We start from the raw sequence: 14,645 nt of genomic DNA, 5'->3' as shown, positions 1-14,645 counted from the left end.
TATACATTATAATTATAATATTGAAATCTCCCCATATCCAAAATCATTCGTATGTTATCAAAGCGAGCATAATTCAACGATAATTGACATATATTTTCAACTAAAAACCTATTGGTTAGATCTCCCGAATGTTGTACTAAAAAATTACTCCTGTGTTATTTAGCACCATATTTTTCCAAATGAATGAATGAATAAAGAAATCCAAGCAACACTCCAATAAATAAGTTATAACAACTAATAAAACTCTCTCTCGAGTTGCAGGTAAATAATAATAATAATAATAATCAAGTTAACTCCCTGTTGGTTCCTTTCTAACCATATAAATGGTAAAATTACAAACAGATTTGAGCTGAAAAACAAACCTACTAGTTAAAATGATTAAAATGTAACCATTTTCAGTGCCGTGACCCAACTTCTGCCTGAATTTCAAAGTGAAAAGTTAAGGTATTAGATACATGGGGAATAGAAATAAGAGAGAGCCCAACCATATTTCGATTATTCAGGTAAAAATCTGAAAAAAAAAAACAAAAAAACAAAAAGAACAAGAAATATATCCTTTGAATCTCTTCATCACATTGTAGTTATCTCAAGCACATACACAAGCAAAACCATTCGTCACAAACCTACTGAATATCAGGCACACAATGACCAACAACTTGTAAATTACAAACAGAAGATGAAATTTTTTTTGAAAGGGAAGTGTGGGAAAATGGAGGGATGACAAACAAACAATTAGATAGAAATAGAAATAGAAATTTACACATCTTTCCTGAGTAGACCCATATCTCTTGGCTTGATTAGCTATGCGTCATGATTCATGAAAATGTAGATCAGAAATTAGCTGTGCACACATTGAGGTCAAATTGTCTCCTTGCATATTTCAATCCAAGCTGGTGACGACCACGTCGTTAGCTGCTTACCTCCGCCACATTTTCTCTGAAAGTAGGATTCAAAAGAGAAGATATGACTTTTCAAAAGAACAAGTATGATGATATAAGATTATATGTAACTTTAGACATTTGCCAGACTAGTTCTTGCTTTTGAAAGTTCTTCCTGTTAGGGAACCTCCTCACTCGCCCCACCCCCTCCTCCTCCCCAAACAAAAGACAAATATAATGATGATAAGTGCTAGCAATTGTAATGACAATATGATCAACCGGCTGAAAATTGAGGCCTCCATTAATAGCAACCTATCATGAACATGACACAGCACATGCATGCACACCCTTGAATAACTTTATGTTGTAAATTTGTAGATACACGCACAAAAACAAACATGAATTTACATATAGTAACATGCTATCAATACTTGAGCTCGTGTTGATTTAAATATATGAACACCAACACTTGAGCCTGAACAAATTTACGCATCCAGACATCAATACTTGAGCAGGCCAGACCAAAACTTGTGCTTGTAAGTGCATATGAAACCTTTTTGTTTTTACTATTGAAATTAGATTTGGTTCAGAAGGTATTGAATTTATACTCCTTTTGACCATAATTTTTCGTCTTGCTTCCATTTCTCTCTCTGTTATTTGTTTATTTGGGGGTTAAAGCAGAAAAATCAGTGAGATTCAATTAAGAGGAATGCATACCATTTCCCTTCACTCCCTGCTGGGCTTTAGGTGTTGGCTGTTGAACGCGTGGAGATCCTTGCCGACCATCAGCAGGTAAGGAGTGTCTTTTCTTGATGTATAGTTCTCTATCTTGAACATCCGGGCTTGATCTTGGAGAGTTAGTCGACTGAACCTTGGCTCTAGCAGATTCTGTGGCTTGCATGAAGTGAGGAAGAGAGTTACTGCTACTGCTCTCTTTTAATTCCTTTTCAACATGATCTGGTCGTGCTGAATCAAATGAATTTCTTCTCTTCCCACTCTTTTGATCTTTGAAAAGATTTTCCGTGCTGCTTCGTGTGCCAGAATTGCGATTTAGACTGGATGGTGATTGCTTTCCTGCTGATGACTTTTGCTTTTGGTAAGAACCTGTTTTATCAGTTTTATCTCGTTTAGCCTTTACTGATACCTGACTAGATGGCGTCCCTTGGGATTCGGGAACAGTTAAATGGCTTCTTGGAGAAGCTTCCGGGGATGATCTATATGCTTGATGGCCCGTATCAGCCTCCTGTTCTCTCTGTTGATCCGGTGAACTTCTCCCTAGTTTTGATTCACTTGGTGCAGAGTCTACAACAGCTACTGAAGTGATGGCTTGACCATTAGATTCAATAGCTTCTTCTGGTTGATCCAACTTGGAATGACCGTTAGATTCACTACTTTCTTTTGGTTGATCCATGAGAAGTTGGAAGTCATTTGGCATTGGAGAGGTAGAAGAACCTTTGACTTCAACTTCCGTGCTTACATCACTGCTAGGATTTTCGTCTCCTTTCTTTAAAACATCATTTGCATGTCGATCTGAAAGTCCTGCTTCAGATATATCAGGTGAATCGAGAGTGGAAGAAATAGAGAGCTCGGGGCTACATTCAGAGCCACCAACTTGAATTGCCCTAGATCCAGGAAGGACAATATTTTCATCTGCACTTGGCTCCTTCGCCCTCGGTACAGTATCTGCTGAAGATGAAACTGTTTCTGAATGAGGTTCAATTCCATCATCCTCATGCATTGAACTAGTTGTTCCAATTGAGTCTGGTGCTGAACTCAACTGTTCAAATTTTGCCTGGGCAGTGATAAATGAGGGATTGCTTACCTTTCTTGATCCAAGCACAAATTTCTTACCCTCATTCTCCAGTTGTTCAGGGGCTACTCTTTTCAGAGGATTGACTTGTTCCATGTCCATTTGAGGCTTCTCGAAAAGGGAGTTCAACTCTTTTTGCAGACTAGCATCATCCAACTGTATTTTCTGATCTTTTAGCGAACTAACCTTAGTTGATGTCTCTTTTGCTTCAGATGTTGCATTCTCAGGCTGAGACTGCTCTAGATTATCTTTTACTGACAAAGATGGAGAGAGGCAGGTTTGAAATTGTAAGTTATTGGCATCATAAGTAATTAAATCTTCACTTTCAGATGGCGAAACTGATTTAATGGTGCTGGAGTTCAGATCTTCTGTTTCAGAGACAGCTTTTGTGTCAATTCCATCTTCAACAAGAGACTCCTCGATTTCTCTTTCCATTTGCTCGGTGACTGGTTCTGCTTTCTGAGGCTCCAAAACATCCAATGATGAAACAGCCATCCAGCGCTCCAACCATTTCCAAGCAGAATCATTTTTGGAAGGATCACACTTGATATTGATTTGTTTTTTTCTCGGTGCTGATTCCAACAACTTCAAGTACAAAATTGATGGATTAAAGATTCATAAATTAGAGAAGATAAGCATACCATATATTTTCCAAACAACATATTAAAACATACTAACATTATCAAAATACCTGCCGGGCAAAACTATTGCTTAGTAGCTTTTCAATTGAAATATATCTCAAATTGGATTTTGTCATCTCTTCCTTTACCTGTAATAAAAAATATATGATTAAGACGAGGAAACAAAAATTCTCTACGAATAACATAAACAAATATATACTCTGCTACCACAAGTCAATCAAAATACAATCTAAGAAAATCTAAATGGTACGAACAGAACACTAAGTGTTTAACTAAAGAAGATAAGGTGGGTCCAGATTCCCAAGATGGCATGGTTTAGAAACCAGTAGAATTACCACGATCTTTGAATCAGGATTTTCCTTCCCATTCTTCTTTTGCAGCAAGTCTGGAGTCGATCCCTCAGGAGAGAGATGAGCACGACGAGCACGGACAATAGCTTGCATTTTGACAATGGCTTGAGCACAGCGAAGTGTTCCCACAGCATGTCTCCTTACCAAGAACCCACGAACAGCAGCTTGCACTTTTATTACATTCTTAAGTTTAAGCAGCTCTCTCTGTGCCTGCCAATATGAATTCATGGATGGAGATGTTAGAATCTTATCGAACGACTGACAATAATCTCATGATAGAGAATTTATGGAATGGAGAATACCAAGAGCCCCCTGATACCAGCCTGGATGACAATAACAATAGACTCCTCAACCTGGCTATCAACCTTACTTTCATTTTCAGATGCAACATCCAAGTTATCAGATCCTTTAGGATTCTCAATGTTAGGCACATGGATCTCCTCATTAGTGAAGTGTATTATGGTGGGTTTCTCCGGGACAGTAGAGTTAGCTGATGATTGGAAGTCAATGGTAGCAGTTTCAAGGTTTTCCTTCTCTACAGGTGGAGTTTCTGTGATCACAGTGTTGTTTAGCACGCGATGCTGAGAAGATCTCTTACGAAAACTCCAGCCTCGTTTATCTTTGGAGTCCTTGCTCTGGAAGTAAAATTAAATATGACAAACTACTTTAACAGACAGAAAATACACGTAGAAAATAAAATACATGGATGTAGTAAATGGATTTCCAGATGCCAGTGCAACAATATCAATAAATTCACCAAATTCTCCAGAAAGTAAAATCCATTCAGGTTCTCATTTTTCGAGTGGTTAGAGACGAAAATAAATCAATCTCAACCAGATCACAGAGTCGGTCATTTAGCAAACAACTACAATGCACATAACTCAGATTGATTCTCAGGTCCCCGACCATAATTCATCCATTCAATCTTCTGGCTAATCGATTGCATTGCCACACATTAAAATTTAGAAGACTACTACGCTAAATAAGATGCAAATCAAGCTCAATTGAAACAACACTCACAAATCATATAGAAAAAAGGGGAAATTAAAAACACGACGAAATCAGACCGAACCAAATACCTCAAGTACATCGATCTCATCCGCGTCCTTCGAATCGCTACCACATGTGATTATTTGGAAGCATGAGCGAGACCTCCCCATGTTGAACTTATCCGATTCTCTTTCTTTCTAGGAGACAAAACGGCCTATAATGGTGCGGTCTTGGGAATTGTAGCGAGCGAGAGGAGAAAGAGAAACAAAAACAAAATGTATAGCTGCTGCAAGCAACAGGAGACACGGATCTCAAAGCATCATTAAATCTAGCACAGTTCTTCAGTTGGATTCCGCCATGGGAACGGCTCCGTCGCCCTCAACGATCAGGGGGGGAAAAAAAGTTCAGAGAAGACGAGAAGAAGCTGTCAGATCTCTACGCTTCGGTTTCTCTCGACTCAAATAGATGCTGTCAATTTCTCAGACCCGTTTGGGAAAAAACAAATTATATGGTTAAAAAAAGCAAAAATAAATAAAACAACAAAACAATATATCGTGATACGGTCGAGAAACTCACTCGCGAGAATTTAATTATTTTCATGAATAAAACTAATTTTTAATTCTTTTTAAGAATTTCTAAGGATTCGATATTTTGGTTTTGTTGGGAGTTAATTTTAAAGCTTAATTAAAGATATGTAATCTTTTTCTTGCTTTTGTCTGATTAGAAGTTGTAATTAAGGAATAATGACACTTAATATAGTGGGGCCCACTCTATTATTTAAATCCTCGGTTTAGTTAAATTAATACAAGCAACGGTAACTTGGGGAAAAAGAGGTTTTAGCTGGATAAGGACGAGAATCACTTTTTTTTTTCTTTTCCACTATGGCTTCTTTTTTAAGAAATCTCCTTTAAATTAAATGTGTAAATTATAAAATTTCGTACATCTGTCTTTATTTAATTTTCGTTTTTGAATTTATATTATAATATTTCTTAGTACAATAAATCTATAATAGAGGAGTTTCAATCTTCGAACTTAAGAAAAATAATACATATTATTACTGCTGAGCTATGTTATACTTGTATTGATAAAGTTTATATTTACTTTTATTTTTCTCGTTTACGTTTAATATGATACTATATTAAATATAATTGAGATAAAATACTATAAATTTTAGTTGTCACCGAATGAATCGATAACCAAATTTGATGACAATGTCAATAAAATATGGATGTCATACATCTTTGTAAAAGAATTGTAAAAATAAAAAATTTATAATAATAATTTAAATTAACAAATAAACATTTCACCATTTTTAATTAAGTTACAAATTATTAACCAATTACTAGATCGTGTGATTTTGTTTGGGAGTAGGTAATGATTTTGAGTACAAGTTCGTCCATCAACAACTAATCCAACCTAGATCATGATGGATGTGATGTTATGTAACAATTTTTCCATGTTTGTTGTCCTAATTAATTTTTATATTTGTAATATTTTCAAATTTATATGTATTATTTTAATTTATTAATGTAAACATGATCATGTCAGTACCATGAAAATCCATATCAAATGGACACATATTTGAAACGTGTTGAGCTCTTGAATAAAAATTGGATCTTTTGTCAAATGATTAACAAATAATTAACACAATTATTTAAAAAAATGACTTTTTATGCCAAGTAAGTGCAACATTTAAAAGACGTACCGATGAAACGAATCATCAAAATAAAATAAGTACCAAAATTTAGGTTAAATTATAAAATTGGTTCCTATAATTTGGGCATGATTTTAATTTGCCACCTAATTCTAATTTTTTTTAACTTAAACTTATGACTTTAAAATCAAAGTTCACAAGTAGTCTCTATTAGACTACTATTACTATTTTGACCCGCAATGTGTTCGTATTCTTTTACTTGGTTAATTAGGTTGATTAATTATATTAAATGTTAAAGACTAAATAAATAGTAAGAATGGGTAAAAGATGACCAAACTAAAACTGATGCGGAAATATATGAACTAAATTGAAAATTGAGAAAAGAAAAAACTAAATTTATAATTTAATCCAAAGTTATAACTAAAATAAAACATACATACAATATACAAATATATATATAGCGGCGGACAAATAGTAACGTTAAAATTGGGGAAGCAACTGCCCACTTGCAGCTCACCGCCACGTGGACATGACATGAGTTGGCACATGGACCCAAACAAGCGGGCTACTTTTGTCATTATGTCGAGTCCGTCCGATAATACTAATTTATTACAAGTTTAAAAAAATACAATAATTATTATAAAATAATGATAAATGGGATGGAAATTGGAAAGGGGATATTGCACTAGGAAACTACCACGTAGAACCCACTTATAGGAAAAAATGATTATTTGATTTGATCCAAAATTTTCTTGTTGATTATGAAGTTTAATTAATTAAGGTAGATAATTTCTTCCCTAAAGTCGCCTCACGGCATGATTTTGCGCTAACAGATAATGTGGCTTCAGTCAAACTAATAATAATAATAATAATAAAAGATAATTTTGGTAAGAATACTATGCTTGTTAATAAATTCTTTTATTCTCCCAAGCATATTTTAAAACGAAAATATTCAAAGGGCTAGATTATTCTAAGGAGATTTATCACTTAGAATTTAGAAGGAGAAATAGGTAGAGTGAAAGGAGTGAAACAAGTCCGTTTCAATAGTGATCCATCGTGGAATGAATAGTCAAGAATGTTAATAGATCTATGAACTTTGTGTAATGAAGCTAGAGTTTCGTTAGTCACGAAATTGAAGTAAAAATTAAAATTTCAATGATCTATTAAACACTTTTAAAGTTCAAAGACGTGTTTTATAAATTTAGAGATTTAACCTCTAGTTTAACTTTTGGCAAAGGTTTTAATTAAAATTTTGAATCGTGATTCTACATTTCAACCATGAGTTAATTTCTGTTGTTAATATTAACTTAATTATTATGTTACATACCTAATGAAAAAATATTGGTTAATATGGCATGATAAGCTAAACAAACGAAAGAATGCACTCACTGTTTTTATTTATTTAATTGTCTAGTTTCTTCCCTTATTTGTATTGCCATATTATCCCATAGATATTTATCATATAATTATTTAGTTAATTGCAAAAGGAAAAAAAAAAAAAAAAAGCCCCCCGCTAATGTAACTTAAACTTTGATAGTTAAATAGATACCCTACTAAATTTGTAATTTAACAAACTCCTTGTTATCAAATTTATTTCTTATGTTAAAACTAAAATACATGTGATTATTTTTAATTAGTTGTCCCAATTTGGTTAAGCCAACCAATTTTTCAAGTCAACTTTAATTGGTTCGAATAATTTTCCCAATCGTTTTTTTTTAAATCAACATATCAACCAACATTAAGTTTCCTTTATAAAATATAAAACCAAAAAAATCAAATTGTTTACCCTTTGACATACTAAAATGTTGTTCTTGCTAGCATAACTCAACAAGCATATATCTTCGATACAAAAAGGTTGGGATTCAAATCCTCACTGCCACGAGTTCTTAAATTAAAAAAAAAGATTTAAAAAGAAAAAAAAATGCCCTTCCTACTACATCATCTCAAATGACCAACAAGAAAGGTAGGAGAAGAAACGCTCTCTTCACAGCCTGCTAAGATATCAATGTCTCATCTCACGCGCACCCCACCAATCAAATTAATCTAACGGTACATCCCTCAAAGGGACCTAATTTAGTCCCTATAATTTTAATTTAGTTCCAAAATTTGAATCTAGTTTCAATTTGATCCGTGTAATTTTAAAAGTTTTATAAATCGACTCTATTGTTACCATATTGTCACTTTTTCTTTTTTATATGGCAATGAGTTGAAGTTTTCTATTTTGATAAGTAAATTAATTGATTGTATTAAAATTTTAGGCTAAGCAAAAAAACAGAAGGAAATAGGAAGTTTCTTTTAGAGGGATAAAATACAATTTAGGGACAACTTGTGATATTTAACTCTAGTGCACGGCATAAATAGAGGATGGAAGGAAAAAAATAATTCAGTGGTAGAAGATATATTAAAGGGAAAGTTCATTTCAATTGTCGATGTTGATGAAAATTAACAAGACATTCATAAAAAAATATTTAAATTAACAAATAAACATTCCGTCTTTTTAAAATAAGTTCAAAATTACAATTATTAATATCATGTCAAGGTTAGTGATATTTTCTTTTATATTTTATCAATATTTTTTTTCTTTTTTGCAATACTATAAAAATATCGATACATCTCTTATGTGGATATCGAACCTACGAACATATGAAAATGTTGACATGTCGACCGTAATTTAATTACCTGATTGGCTCATAAGTCACCACCATGTGAGAGATCTTTCCCAATGTAGAACATGAGAGAGCAGTACAAATCCAACCATGTTCCAAAGAATATTTAAGTGTGTGTAGGAGTACCAACCAACACTCTCAGCCATTCTTTCCCTATTTAATATAACTTGGTTGTTTGGTCTCAATCATTCATTTTTCTCTTTCCCCTTTGTATTTAAGTCATATTAACTAACACCAAATCTCCACCTACCCATTTTTATACAAGTGTGTCCAAAAATAGTTGTTCTCGTTGATCGGTCTAATCTCGAGGAATAACCCTATTTATTAACCCTACAATATTCATGTTCAGAAGTTATGTCTGCTATTCGATTGAACCTGAACTTGATAACTTGTTCGCAGGAGATTTTGAATATCGAGATCTCTGTGTTTTGATTAGATTAAACTTTCGGTGAAATTTTAAAACTACCAAATTGATCAATTTCTACTAAACTCAGATAATTAGCCTCTAAACGGTTTGATTGGATTGATTTAACTTTTGCTCTTCAAATTAGCTTTGGTAAAGATTTTGTGGGTGTATGAGATAGTTTTACTATGCCTCAACTAAACTTATAAGAAATTGTCTTTGTATACTCAACATGTGATATTCAAATACACGACCTTTTGTCAAAGATATATGTCTTAACCAGTTCAACTATGTTCATGTTGACAAAAAAAAATTGTCTTTTTTATCTCCTTATAATATTTTATATTCGAAAAGCTTAAGTAAGACTGATTTGTTTTTAGAAAAACTGTAATGGGTGATTAGAAGGGAAATAATTTTTAAAAAATAATTATTCGAAGATTTTATTGAATTTTTGCTCAAAAAAATTTGTTTTGAAAACATTTCTCAAATAACCTTAAAATAGGTGATGTTGTCTAAACTTGAATTAGATTAGGTTAGCAATTTATATGTCTATCCAACTATTGATTCATACATGATTTTTGAACATATCCAAATCATTTTATTGGTAGAAACTCCACCAAACTTCACTATCTACTACTAAATTTAGACAACCTCTAGATGAATATGAAGAGACAATTCAATTTGATTGAATTTTGAAAGTGAAAGGAGCTAATGTCAATGCTTCCCAACTGATGGATGGTTATTTAAGCAAAGTTTTAAAATATATTTTGGTTTTTTTTTTACGATTTTTTAATATATATATAATGATTTTATTTTAATTATTAAACTTTTTGAAGGTCTTGAAATTGATCTATTTCAGATCTGTAATTTCAAAATGTTCATTTTCGGACCTTCATTTTTTTTTCAATTCCAACGTTACACTTAATGAATCTTTTGAAAGGGAGTCATAACTTTGAATTTAAGAGTATTTTTTAGTACTACAATTTGAAAATATAGGGGATCGAACTTCCAACCTCGAGAGAAAGAGTGTACGTCAATTACCTGCTCATGTTGGCAATTTGAGAGTTTTGTAAAAATAAAATAAATATTAAAAAAAAAACTTGAAGAATCTCAACAAATTAATAAGCATTTCTTAGGTGCAAGAAGCATATGACACTCCACCGTCTGGTCATCTTTCAAAGAAAGACTTATGGAGCCAACCTCACATGGGAAAAAAAACATAAATCTTTTAAAGAAAAATGATTCTCATAATGGTAATAAATAATTTTTAAAAAAAATTAAAAAAGGAAAAAGAAAGAAAAGTAACTTTCAAAAGGCTATGATTTGAAGCTGCTCCCACAGTGTGACCACTGACCTTTTTTCAGGATAAATTTAGGGACCCTTTCCAATAAAAATTTTGGTCCCTCCTTCCAATTTGGCCATTAAAATCTCGAAAATTTTATTTTAAGCTCTCGAATCTTAATAAGTTTTAAATTTAGTCCTAATCGTAGAAACTGTTAATAAAAACGTAACATGACTTGCATTTTTTTGTTGTATGATATATACGATCTTGAGTGTTAAAAATTTTCTAATAACGTTTTCTTTATTCTTTTTAACTTCTTTTTCATCTATTTTTTCTTTTTCTCAGATTTTTTTTTGTGAGTGATGTTTAATATATTTATACTAACATCTCCGTTTCATGAATAATTATTAATTAAAAAGTTGCTAAGAAATTAGAAATGAAGATAAACTCTAGGAAAAAAAGAAAACTATATATAAAACCTTTAAAATATATTATTCCAACAATTACCACTTATTTTTTAGAATAAATTTCCAAGTTATTGTATTTTACAAAAAAATTTACAACCCCACGATTTTTGGAAGGACCACTTTTTATATGGTTATAATCAATATTATTAATGTAATAAAATTCGTGAAATATTTAGCTTTTGATTAATAATGGCAAGATCTCAATAGATCACTTGGTGGATCATATCACAATTATTATAATGTTATTATATTTGGACCAATGAGCACTTTTTTCACTTTTAATAATATAGAGGGTACTAGCATAATTCAAATAAAATTTAATTACAAGTTAGTCATTAAATTTTAACCAATGTATTTAATAGGTATTTTAACTTTAAAAATATCTATTATGTCATTACACTTTTAATTTGTATCTAACAGTAATTTTACAAATATATGGAACTTCGTGAACATATTTTTTTAACTGTATCTAACGGTAACTTTACAAATATATAGAACTTCGTTAACATATTTTTTTAACTGTATCTAACAGTAAGTTTACAAATATATAGAACTTCGTTAACATATCTTTTTTATTTTCTTTTAATTTTGACAAATTTTATATTTTTTGGTTGAGTGTTTCATACATGTAGTTTTAAATAACAGTAAATGTCCATTACGTTATACGAAATAATTCTTTAAAAACAGTAAATAGCATCATAAAATATATTGGTCTTATTAAAGAACATCAATAAATTATCTTTTTCTTCTTCTTTTTTTTTTATAGAAAATCTATATTCAGAATTTAAAAGCATTTCTATTTGATTAGTAAATTCGGAAGCTTTATTATTATATAAAACATTAAATTTAATTGGGAAGCTTGATCGAATATATCACTTAGATATAGCTTCATCTAAAGCTTAAATCTACCACATTATAAATAAATAAATAAAAGATTAAATCTCTCTATTCCACTTGTAACTTAAAATATATATATATATATATATATATATATATATAAAGTCTGTATAAACGTTAAAAATTTTAATTTTAATTTTATTAAAAACGTTTAAAATAAGCTTCATTAAAATACTAAAATCCATTTTATTAGCTTTTTTTTTAGTACATCACGTGGGGTTCATGTGGGGTAGAGATTCAGAACCACAATTTTTTTTTATTGGAGATAAGTGTCTTGATCAGTTAAGTTATTATTTCATAGAGAAAATTCAACTGTAATGATAATTAAAAAAGATAAAAAGATAGAATGTACTTTAAAAAGAAAGACAAAAAGATAGAAAGAAAACTTGCAAAATGACATGTTTAACCCCATAAAAAATTATTCCGTTTTAAATTTTCTATTTTTAAAAATTGTTTTCTCCAAATTTATTTGGTATGCTTTTGGCCTTTCTTCAAAATAGAGATTACTTTTTTTGTTTTCAAAATTTGGCTTAGATTTCAAAAACGTTTTTAGAAAATTTGACGAGGTAATAGTTGGAAGCTTAATTTTCAAAAGTAGAAAATAAAAAAATAAAAAGAAAATAGTAAATTAAACATCAAAATCCAAAAATCTCAAAGTTGTCTCTAATTCCACGAATTTTTGGAGATGGAGATTTAGTAAAAATGATAAAGTTGGTGGAAATAAAATGATGATAATTGGAGATGGGACCTGCTTGGTTGTATAGTTTGAAAGTGAGATGAGTTGTTGCAGCTTGAGAGCTACTGATGCTCACTCCCAAACTTTCAAACCTTCAATTTCTAAGCAAAAATCATTCATTCATGGTCCCACCTCTCAAACACAACCTTAAATTGCAAAATTTTGTATTCGATAATCTCCTTCTCTAGATTTTGTAGAATTTTTTTTTTACTTTGGGAGTGAGATTAATTTAACTTAAAAAGTTTTTAGTTCTGTTAATTAAACAAATGGTGAATGTAATTGTTTTTATCATTTGAACTTTTTTTTTTCTTTCTTTCTTAAGGTTTGTTGCTATGCAAACTCTTGCCATGGAACGAGACTATTTTTATGGGTATTGAATGTTCTACTTATGTTGGCCTGTTTTTAGCTAGATTTTGATATTTTTGTGTTTAATCAAACACTTTTTAACTAGTAATTAAATTTTGAAATTTTTACGGTTGAGTTTAAGTATTTTCGACCTAAGAGGCAGGTAAGGATGGCAACAAGATAAGGTTGGGATGTCTTTTCTGTTCCCATAAGGATTTAAATCCCACGCCTCGCCTCTTTATTTATTATTATTTTTTTAGATAAATATTATATAATTATTTAACCAAACCAGAGAAAAATATATCTTCACAACAATTTTTTTTAGTTCAGTTCAGTAAATATGTGGTGGAGATCAAGATAACAAGTGTTTTATCTACTAAACTATACTTAAATTGACAATCAAAATAGAAGCTTAATTTATTTATATTATTCGGAATAGTGACCAAACTTTCACTAAAAAATTTAAATCTTTATTTTTCGATAAATTTGTGGTCAGAACATAAATCGGCCCAAACCATTGGGCCAGAGAAAAAATAGGCCCAACCTCAGTAGTCATGCACGTGACAGCCAGCGATTAGGTGTTCCAATATCATTCGTCCGTGACACAACTTCAGTCACCGCCAAAAAACTCCATACCCGGATCGCACGTGCCGCGGGTTTTCCATCTACAAATCGCAGCCGTCCGATTTCCGGTCCAAATCCAAAATCACCGGGTCGAACTGTTATAAAGCCCGCAATCTGTTCTTCTTTCCTATCAAAAAAACCCTAGACCCACTGGAACCTCCCATGGAAACGCCGTCTTTTCATCTTCTCCAGCCCTTTCAAATTTTCTCAGCTCGTTCTTCTTTCTTTCGATCTTGGTTGGCGTTAGGGTTTAAGCGCAACTTTTTTTCTTCGATTTTTGCTAATGGTTATGAGTTCCAACTCGGAAAAGGGCAGATGACGAACTTTCGAATGGTAGAATGCTCCAGTCGCGAACTTGGAGTATGCTGATTAACCACTTTGTATAGGAAGATCTGATGCCTCTTCAAATCATTTCGTCTAGATTTTTTTCCTCTTGATTTCTTTGTTTTCTTTAACTTTGTTCTTCTGGATTTGAAATCACTGTTTCTTTTATTTTTTTGGTTCTGGATGATGAGAAAACATGAAATATACAGTTATCCCTGGCTGATTCACAGTGCTGATATTTCACACTCTGACAGTGTTTTGATTCTTCGAATGATTACTTTTGTGTTTTTCTTCTTTCGTTTCATGTTTATCTTTTTTTTCTCTTCGCTCTTAGATGTGGCCAGTGATGGAGAATTTTTTGGTTCACTGAGATGCAAAATTGAAATATTTGCATCTGTGTTGAAAATATTTTGAACTAGGACGGTCTGAGGCTCATACCTTTCTGATTTCCCTTGTTAACAAGTTATGAAACTCTTTCAACAATTTCAATTGATTCACATTGCTCTTTTGGATTGAAAATTGAATGAATTCGTGTGATAATTTAGTTTTTGAATGAAGCTTTTTACCTCTGGTTTGTT

General features: G+C 31.7%; 1 protein-coding gene and 3 non-coding genes across 4 annotated transcripts; 3 read left to right on the top strand and 1 right to left on the bottom strand.

Annotated features, from left to right (window-relative positions):
• Positions 1–539: 539 nt before the first annotated feature.
• On the bottom strand, positions 540–5,146 carry LOC111013965 (protein IQ-DOMAIN 32). Its single transcript, XM_022288536.2, has 6 exons — positions 4,759–5,146; positions 3,982–4,314; positions 3,665–3,889; positions 3,380–3,457; positions 1,596–3,273; positions 540–936 (listed from the first exon to the last, which is right to left on the bottom strand). The coding sequence occupies exons 1-6, from the start codon at positions 4,837–4,839 to the stop codon at positions 917–919; spliced, it is 2,415 nt and encodes an 804-aa protein (XP_022144228.1). The 5' UTR covers positions 4,840–5,146; the 3' UTR covers positions 540–916.
• Positions 5,147–14,064: 8,918 nt separating this feature from the next.
• Positions 14,065–14,142, top strand: LOC148209431 (small nucleolar RNA snoR64a). Its single transcript, XR_015793299.1, has one exon. It is a non-coding gene; the product is annotated as a small nucleolar RNA snoR64a (small nucleolar RNA).
• A 100-nt stretch (positions 14,143–14,242) lies between these two features.
• On the top strand, positions 14,243–14,325 carry LOC148209430 (small nucleolar RNA R38). Its single transcript, XR_015793338.1, has one exon. It is a non-coding gene; the product is annotated as a small nucleolar RNA R38 (small nucleolar RNA).
• Positions 14,326–14,406: 81 nt separating this feature from the next.
• On the top strand, positions 14,407–14,499 carry LOC148209429 (small nucleolar RNA snoR20a). Its single transcript, XR_015793358.1, has one exon. It is a non-coding gene; the product is annotated as a small nucleolar RNA snoR20a (small nucleolar RNA).
• The last annotated feature ends 146 nt before the right edge of the window (positions 14,500–14,645 follow it).

This window comes from Momordica charantia (assembly GCF_013281855.1).
Source record: "Momordica charantia cultivar OHB3-1 chromosome 8 unlocalized genomic scaffold, Mcharantia_2.0 BLBB01000008.1, whole genome shotgun sequence".
NCBI classification, from domain to species: Eukaryota; Viridiplantae; Streptophyta; class Magnoliopsida; order Cucurbitales; family Cucurbitaceae; genus Momordica; species Momordica charantia.
The sequence above is the reverse complement of the archived record's forward strand: the minus strand, read 5'-3'. Positions and strand labels throughout refer to the sequence as shown.